The sequence below is a fragment of the Tupaia chinensis genome, unplaced genomic scaffold, assembly GCF_000334495.1.
Source record: "Tupaia chinensis unplaced genomic scaffold, TupChi_1.0 Scaffold143602_1, whole genome shotgun sequence".
Classification (NCBI taxonomy): Eukaryota; Metazoa; Chordata; class Mammalia; order Scandentia; family Tupaiidae; genus Tupaia; species Tupaia belangeri.
The window spans coordinates 1,165,545-1,174,715 of record NW_006203448.1 but is presented as its reverse complement, the minus strand read 5'-3'; the positions used below and the strand labels follow the sequence as shown (position 1 = coordinate 1,174,715).

At 54.2% G+C, this 9,171-nt stretch overlaps 1 protein-coding gene across 7 annotated transcripts in view; it reads right to left on the bottom strand.

The window, feature by feature from the left end:
• The window catches only part of AK8 (adenylate kinase 8), a 147,421-nt gene that overhangs the window by 128,644 nt on the left and 9,606 nt on the right, over positions 1 to 9,171 (bottom strand). For 4 of the 7 annotated variants that reach the window (XM_006164316.1, XM_027766638.1, XM_006164318.3 and 1 more), the window contains 3 exons: positions 8,915 to 9,095; positions 5,497 to 5,546; positions 1,723 to 1,836 (listed from right to left, as the gene is read on the bottom strand). In XM_006164316.1, the coding sequence (XP_006164378.1) occupies positions 1,723 to 1,836; positions 5,497 to 5,546; position 8,915 (165 nt within the window). In that variant the 5' untranslated portion in view covers positions 8,916 to 9,095. The remainder of the gene's footprint in view (positions 1 to 1,722; positions 1,837 to 5,496; positions 5,547 to 8,914; positions 9,096 to 9,171) is intronic. The other 3 variants (XM_006164314.1, XM_006164315.1, XM_027766637.1) reach the window with 1 other exon arrangement.

Here is a 9,171-nt window from a genome sequence, read left to right as displayed (position 1 = left end):
ACCAAGGGCTAGCACCAGTCACTATGGACTGGGAGGCCTGGAAACTCACTTCCAGGTTCTTGGGTAGATGGTGGCTGTGGTATAGATCTTGGCCACGGAAGAAAAGGAGGACGAGACACCACCAGCTCACAGCCACAGCTTCTGCGGGGTCTGCAGGGACCCTCATTCCCCCAGCTGGTGGGCAGGCCCCAGACAGACCTGGATTCAGCATTATGAGAGATAAGCACCAGTGCAGGGCAGCAGGGAAGGGGCTGCAGGGCCTCTGCCTCCGCCTCATGGGGCGTGCCCGTAACTCTTTCACCACCGCACTCAGCCTCTGAATCTCTGGGAACCGTCTGTTGGCTATGCTCCACTGCTGGGGAAACAGCTTTCTTTGGTGTGGGGGCTAAAGCTGCAAAGTGGGCTGAGGGTGTGGTACATAGTACATGGGTTCTGCCTTGGGCATGAGAGCAGGCAGAACTGCTGGGCCTGGCTGGCATGCACCAGATGCCGGGCCTGTGCTGTCCCGTGGGACTCCTGCTCTGGGTTTTTTTGTTTGTTCCTAAGACAGGGTCTTGTCATGTCACGATCCTGCTGCCTCAGCCTCCCAGCTGGGACTGCAGGGTCATGCCACCAGGCCTGGCTGTTTTAGACCATCTCACTCTGCCGCCAGGCCAGCCTTGAGCTTGTGGTCAACTTGCCTCGGCCTCCTTAGTCACTGGGATTACAGGCACCAGCCTTTAGGTTGGACTGGGGATCAAAGCCGGGCTTCCCATGCAGTCCCAGCCTGCCGAGGACAGCGTCTTAGCTGCACACGCCACTGGGGTTGGGCCACATCCCGGATTTTAAGCACTAGAAGAGCCAAGGTCCCAGCCCTGACCTGTGCCTAGGGCAACCACAGGCCTAATCTGCAGGGCTTGGCTCCAGCTGTAGCGAGGGAGGCCTGGGAAGCGCCCAGCACGCACACTCCACAAACACAAGGATCCTTGTTCTCAGTTGTCTCCCGGCACAGCCAGAAGAAAGCCAGGGTCTCGGGGAAGAATGCCAGAGAAGACACAGGCCTGCTTGTGCTCCAAAGGGGTTTTAGAGGAGCATTTGGAGTCTCTTGTATTAAAGAGAGACAATGTGTTCAAGCCCAGTATTTTCCTTTAAAAGGTGCTCTTCAAATACAGAGCAGGCAGGATTTTAGAAAAGCACCCTCCAGGCCCCCTGGGTGCTCCCCACAGATGTGTGAGGGTGTGGAGTGGCTGAGGACTGCTGGCCCAGAGGGTGCCGCGGCGGGGGAGATGCCTCTCAGATGCAGCACACAGAGGGCTCCCCCGTCTGGGGACAGCTGGATGACCGTGCTATGGACTCCCAGCCCAGGCTGGCCCTGCGACGTCCTGGTGTGGGTCCCCGAGTCCACATCTGTGAGTGGAGCCCACCGCCCTGCCTCTGCCCCCTGACTCAGCTGACCCTAAGGAGAAAGGAGGCAAGCCCGGGCATCCCACAGGACCTGACGGCCTTCTGCACTTCCTTGCAGACCCTCTCCCACCACAGCAGCTCCGCTCTCCTCGGTGCCCACCAGGACGTGGCCAGTGCAGGGTCCTCTGCTTCCTCCTGCCCCCGCTCTCACCTGGGTCTCGTTTAGCCCAGTATGTTTTCACTCAATCCAAAAGGTGATGGGAACCAGCCAAGCCACCCGGGAGGGGGCGTGGAGGGGCACTGTCACTCTGTCCCTGTCTTGCCAAGGACCAGGCCTACCTTGAGTCCCTGGTGATTCCACTTGGCTTCCTCAGGCACCTGGGAAAATTCTCTTGCTATCAAGTTCTCCTTGGTCAGGAGGTTGCTGTTGAGATGCTTGCAAAGCCACATTGCCTGAGGAGGAGGAGGAGAAGTGTGTGACCTAAGGAGAGTATGGGGGGGGGGGCTCTTCCCGCCTGGGGGCCCGGGGGGGGGGGGTCTCTTCCCGCCTGGGGGCCCTCACTCTACCAGGGAAGGTTGCCCCCAGGGAAGCATCTTGGTAAACACCAAGATGGCTGTAGGAAGGCCACCAGGGGGTTAACAGCTGAAGACCCAGCCTCAGGGTTCTGCTCACAGACCCCCTCCTCTGCTGACCCTGGCTCTAGGCTGAGCGAACCCAGCTAAGGCTGAGGCTAAGGCTGAGCCTCCGGCTGCGCTCGGCGTGCCGAATTAGAACAGGGGACTTGGGGACAGGGTCTAAACATGGGCCACAATGTTCATTTTCTTTCTATTCTTTTTTCTTATTGTTTGTTTTGTTTTTTGCCATAGGGTGTGTGCACTCACCAGAGAGAGACAGAGAGATGGAAAGTGAGAAATCACACCGGGGGTGGGGTGGGGGGGGGACAGTCACACCGCAATCTCTTCGCCTCCATTCTCCTCTCAGGATTTTGGGTATGTGCACATGCACCTGACATAATTTTTTGAGGAGCTAGGTCTGGGACTCAAACCGCTGTTGGCCATGTGGGAGTCCAGTGCCTAAACCACCATGCCACCTGCTGGCCCTAATGTTCATTTTCTTAAAGACTAGGAGATGACAAATTCTCTCAGGTCAGCTGAGTGTTTAGTTCATAGGTGACTAGTCTATGAGGGAAGTCTGAATTTTAAGGAAGAAGTCAATAAAATGTTCCTAACCCCTGAATTATGCAGACAGCCACTCAGCTTCAGGTGATTCCAAAGGCTGTCCCCGCCCCCAGGTGACAACTGTTCTCTCTGTCCTCTGCTGGGAAGCTTCAGTGGCAATATCAGAAGAGGCCTGTTTGGATTAGTGTTGCTGTCACTTTGTAAAGCCAGGGTCTGTCCTTGCATAGTGCCCTGGGCTGAGAACAGCCATCTCACGGGAGGCATACAGCTGAAGCCCTGGTGGATAGCCCAGCCAGCAGGGAGGACAAACCCCAATACCTTGGCCACATGGGGACTTGACACAGGAGGCCACAGTCAAGAGTCTGCTCCACCCTGCACTTCCCACCGAGGGCCAGAGAAGAGCCAGGACCAGCCACCAGGCAAAGGTGGCCCTGAACTGTCGAATGCCAAAGACCAAAAGAGCCCCTCACGCTGTAGTCCAGGCTGCCCTGGGCACAGCCGGGAAAGCCTGCCTGCCCAAGCGCAGGATCAGCTGCCCTACTTCCTGACGACGACAGTCACCTGGGGAGCGTTTTCAGCTAGTTTTCTGGGCCCCACCCTGGAAATACCATGAGGTCGGCTGGTAAACTTGGGGTTTTCAAAGCACAGGGATGGCAGATCTGGAAGCCCTTGGTCTCTAAGAGTGAAACAGAGCAGCTAGATTCGGCCCAGTGACTACAGAAAGGGGTGGGTGGGGGCTGACGGCTTGACCTGAGGAGTCAAATGAACACTACAGAGAGAGCGACAGACAGGGGCAGGCCAATGGGGCAGCCATGCTGACTCCAAAAGAAGGGCGATGCAGGTTATTTTATGCAAGGCCAGCCATCTCAACTCCTTTTTCTTTTTTTTTTTTTTTTTTTTTGGGGGGGTTTTTGCTACTATAGGGCATGTGCACTCACCAGAGAGAGAGAAAGCAAGAAATCTCCCCCCCCCAGGCGGGATGGTCACACTGCAATCCCTTCTCCTCCATTCTCTTCTCAGGATCTTGGGCGTGCATACACATGCGCCCGACGTGAGTTTAAGTCGCCGGGTCCAGGACTCAAACCGCAGTCGGCTACATGGAAGTTCAGTGACATAGCCATTACGCTAACTGCTGGTCCCTCTCAACTCCTTTTTGAAATAAAGCAAGTCCAGTTCATGGGGAACCGTCTGCCTATCACTGTCATACTGGCCCGCGATGCAAACTCTGAAACTCACTAAGGAAGGTCTTGCCGCTGCTCACTACCTAGCTTTTAAAAGACAAGAAGAGAGGTCAGCAGGTGGCATAGTGGTTAAGATGCTGAAGTTCGGGAACCAGCAGTTAGAGTAATGGCTATGTCGCTGGACTCCCACGTAGTCGACTGCGGTTCACGTCCCAGGCCCGGTGGCTTAAAACTCACGCCGGGCGCGTGTGCGTGCGTGCCCATAGATCCCGAGAGGAGAATGAAGGAGAAGGGATTGCGGCGTGACCATCCCCCCTGGGGGTGAGGGCAGGCCCCCTAAGGAAAAAAATCCCCCTAAAAAAAAAAAAAAAAAAAAAAAAAAAACAAAAAAAAAAAAAAAAAAAAAAAAAAAAAGATGCTGAAGTCCTACATGGCTGACTGCGGCTCAAGTCCTAGACCTGGTATCTTGCTTTCTCATTTTCCTTCTTTCTATCTCTCTCTGGTGAGCACATATGCTCTATAGAAAATTTTTAAATAATAATAATAATAAATAAAACTGAATAAATGATTCTTTAACAATTAAAAAAAAAAGGGCAGGAAGAGGTCTGTATCAGATGATTAACATTTAGCGCACTTTGATACTTAAGGGCCAGCCCCACAGCCAAGTGTTTAAGAGATCCAGATTCCACATGGCCGACCACATTTGAATCCCAACCCAGCTTGAAAAAGCACACCAGGCATGTGTGGGCACACGTGCCCGAAATCCGGGTGCAATGGAGAATGCAGGAGGGGATGGCAGCGTGACCATGCCCCATTAGAAGATGCTCTCCCCACTCCCCATGCGTCCCCACCGCATCTCTCTGACAGGCATGCATGCCATCTGGCCATGAAAGAAGTGGACCCTGTGGGCCAGCTGGTGGCCCGGGGTTTAAGGCAGCTAGACCCCATGTGGTCAACTACGTGGTTGGCGTCTCTGATCCAGTGACTTGAGGGGCATGCTGGGCACATGTGCATGTGTGTCCAAAATCCTGAGAGGAGATGAGAAGGGGTTGCAGTGTGTATGTCCCCTCTGGGGGTGCTTCCTCACTTTCTCTCTGTCCCTTTCTCTCTGGCAAGCACACACAACCTATAGGAAAAACGAAACAAAACAAAACAAAACAAAACAAAACGGGCCTTAAAGATTGACACCATAGATGAAATGATGTGTACCAGAGAAAAAAGAAGTGGGCCGAGGTATTTGCTGAACCTTTAACATTGTCTTTTCTCTCCAATGAAGAGAGGTGCGCAAAGCAAACCCGGGAGTTGCACACGTGAACACCCAGAATATAGTTTCTGTGCGTTTCTGCTCGTGGAAAAGACATCACAGTTAAAACTGTAAGAGAGAATCTTAAGGTCTCACAGCACAAGTCTCTGGAACGAGTCTGCTTCTGAGCCGGACTTCGACTTCTAGAAATTCACCCCCAGGACACAAGTGAGGGGTGCAAAGACCGTATGCGGGTAGGCACGAGAGGGCTTGGGAAGGCATATCCCTATGTGTTCAAGTCATGCTTCCTTCCATCAGCGGGGGTTACACTTTTGTGTTCTGGGCTTTCCAGGCTTTCCACCATGAACACGCACACCCTCTCATAAAAGGTGGAGGGAAGGAGAACAGCTCAGGTCTGTGAAAGCGCACCGAGGTGGAGTCTGATCCCAGCTCCGGAGAATAAATGAAGTATTACCGCGTTACCACACCTAACATGATGCACTCACTTACTATAGTTGTTTTCCCCGAGGCAGGTGGACCTAATATTACAATCTTCGGCACTGTGGGATAAAAAGATACGAATGTCACCACTCAGCATGGCAGAGCGCCTCCCCGGTCTGCAGTACAATGGGCGTACTTGTTTCTCTCCTCCCCAGATTTCATCTCTGCCAGTGACACGGCCATCTGTAACCCGGCGGCTCAGAGAAGCCCTCGCCGTACAACATATTCTCTGTGTTTAGAGAGGTAAGTGATCACAGAGATGGTTTATTTTTCTATCTCCAAGGGGACATGGACACGGTAACTTGTTTGCCAAACGAATAAATATCAAAAACAATTGGGCTTTCAAACACCATAAAGCATTTTAAACAGGGACTTTGTCTCGGGGAATGCTCTGTCAAATAAAGCTGTATTTTATGTAAATCGACCTTCGAAGCTTTTCTTATATTTATGCTTTTTTAGTTAGCAAATTGTATTCCCCCCTCATTTTATAGCAGGAAATAATGGGAAAGCCTGGAGCGTATGGTCCAGATTTATAAAACCCATGGTAGAAAAGTCTTTGTTTTCACACACGGGCATTTCTATGCAGATGGAAAAGGCAGGCGGCTGGTTGCATGGTTAGAGTCCCAGTTTGGGAATGTTGCTGGCCCTGCAGAATTCCTACCAGCCACCAGACTACTAAGTAGGTACTGGCGATTGGACAGGAGACGGCTATTGCCGCGAGAAGCATGCTGGAAGGATCTGGACCCACAGGGGCCCAGCGACTGCTGGCCAAGCTCACACTGCCCCTTCCCCCGCTCTGGGAGTGAGTGAGCTTAGCCTGGCTCCGACCCACGAAGACGGATGAACAGATGTTGGCCTCCACTCGCTGAGCCTCTGATGTCTGCAGGTGGAGCGCACTCTGGCCAGGCCGCCAGGAGAGAACCTCATCTGGGCAGGAGAAGGACACACATGGCCTTCTAGTTTGGGGGCAGACACAGAGAAGGAACTGGACTGTGTCCTGCTGCCGGCGATTCCACGTCGGCACATCCACACCCAGCCAGGCAGCTTGGGTTTCAATAGATCTTTGCCTAAATTCATGCACTTTCTCATTTTCAAGGAGAATCCACAGACACTCACTGACCACCTCTTCTGTGCTCAGCGCTGGGTTGGAGCAGGGGCCCTGAGGACAAGGTGGCAAGTGACGGTGACTGGACATGAGCTATGCGAGGTGTCTCCTCTCTGCCTGCCTCTGCTCGAGCGCCCTGGGCTTTCCGCTGCAGGCCCCTGGTGCTCTCTCCGCTTCACTAGGAAGCCAGTCACCTCCCTGGTAAGTGAGGCGCAGGAAGCCGCTTCACTAGGAAGCCAGTCACCTCCCCGGTAAGTGAGGCGCAGGAAGCTTGCTTCTTCCAAGCCCCCGGCAATTCCCGAGGGTGGTGGTGTGAGCCCAGGGGTGTGGGGGAAGGGAGGCCCTGGGGAAGGTAGCAATCTGGGTCTCTGCTAGGGACACGGGGACACTCCAGCTGAGCAGCCCACCATGGACACGTGTCTCCCCACACCAGGCTCAAGGTGGGGTGCTTCCAGCCCACCACAGTCTGGTGAATACAGCTACCGACACTCTGCTGGCCCAGGGGCTCCGTGTCCCTTTGTGTCCCCTTGGGCCCAAAAAAGACTGGTTGTGTCCTGGCCGCCCTGCCCTGGCCTTCCAGCCTTCCTCTAGCTGGGCGTCCAGAGAAGCACCCGGAGCCTGACAATCCTCCTTTGCTCTAAGAAGGCTTGGACGTTATCATTCTCCCCGTGGGTGTTCTAGCCACACTCCTGTCTTGTCACCTGCCACTCCCCACCAGGAATATCCACCTCACTGTGCACCCCCCACCCCGTCTCTTCCTTTTCTGAGACTCTTGCTCTCACTCGTCTTGGTAAGTAGCTTCTTGTCGCTTTTCCGGCCACCCTGGTGAGGCTCATCTCACTGCCGAGAGGCGGGCGGCGCTGCTGTTTCCCAAACAACAAGCCTTGGGGAGTCTCATCGTCCTTTACCACCCCCATGGCAGCCAGAACGGTCAGGAGCCACCCATGGCAGCCTCCAGTGGTGGCCTCTTGGGCTGCCCATTTCTGTGGTTACTGAGTGTCTCACTTTTGTCACCACCATCACCCTGCCTTACAAAGGGCTCCCTGTGCCAGTCAGTATCCTCAGTATAAGCCGCAGGAACCAAACAGAACTGAGCTGAGAAGAAAAGAGGTTCACTCAAAGGCCAGCACAGCTGGGAGTCAGGCCCAGGGTATCCCTCAGTACAAAGCCCCAAACAAGGCCACGGTGGCTGGGGCCACAGCACTGCTGCACCTGTAACAGGGAGCAGCCTCACTTATAATACTTCCCACACTTATAATACTTCAGCCAGGCCCCAGCCCTGCTCTGCTGCCAGGGGGAGCGCTGCACAGACCACAACCCAGGGTCTGAGCAGCCCCACCCAGTGAAGCTCAGGTGGTGGGCCCAGGCCCTGGCCCTCATGGAAGCAAGGAGGCATTTTCAGCTTTTAGGCTGGGAGCCAGGGCAGGGACCCAGCAGCCCTCTGTCTGTGTTCTGTGTTCTGTGTTCTGTGTTCAGGGCCTATAACCGGGATAGGGCCTCCCAGGGTCCCCCACTGGCGAGAGAAGCCACAGCAGGTATTAGCAGAAATTGAGGCTTGCAGGACAAGTCTAGAGACAGATGGCTTTGGGGAAATGAGGTGGTCAGGTAAGAGGATAGGGTGAGATCAGAGCTGGGGTGCCACAAAAGGTTGGGGGGGAGAGGCAGCAGAGAGGAGAGCTGATGGGGAGGGCCCTCATGGTAGGGACCTCAGGAGCCTTCCATCCCAACCGTCTCTCCAGGGCCCTAACCATGGCCTCTGAGGAAATTCCTCAGAACGGGGCCAGACCGACCAGACACAGAGAGAAGGGAGCAGCACCTTGACAAGGGCACCCGGGGACCGAGCCTGACACCCGCGCACACCTGATACAGTTTCGGGGCTGGGAGGCGGCAGGCGCCCGTAAGTGGCACCCAAATTGTACACAGTGATGGAAATACTTTAAAAGGGGAACATCCGCGGCCTCTCTCCCACCTAATTTCTCGCACACATTTATGTGATTAATTTCAGTTTCTTAAAATCTAACACCTTGAAACTCGAGCCCTGCTCATGAGTAATTATTTATAAACAGTGTCATAAAAGGCTGCTTGACTGCCAAGAGTAATCAACTTCTCCCAACCACTTCAAAGGAAATCAAAAAACCTTTCCATCCACAGATCCTTTTGAGGTTTAACTAGGAGCATGATTTAAAATTCACAAGAAAACCCTTAGGTATTGGAGCTCTAATACACAGCTTTCTTGGACAAACGTTTGATAAAAAACGAAACATACCATTATATACACCATTGCCTGCTTTAATATTGCCCAGGGCTACTGTAAATGCTCACTTTGTACTAAATCAGCTTCCCTGGCGGCGAAGGGCTCCCTCTGCTCTCCTGTGCACACTCGCCGAGGGGGCGTCTGGGGTCTTCTCTCCCTCTACGTCGGTCTCTGGCCTGTCGCCGTGTCTTGCTGTCCACCCCATGCCCACCAAGCAGCAGCGGGCTCGAGGTCCCCGGTCACTGGTGGCTGGAGGGAGACACAACCACCTGCCCCTCTTGCCCGGGGGGCAGGGCGGGCTTGTGCAGGCCCCTCCCTAGCTTCT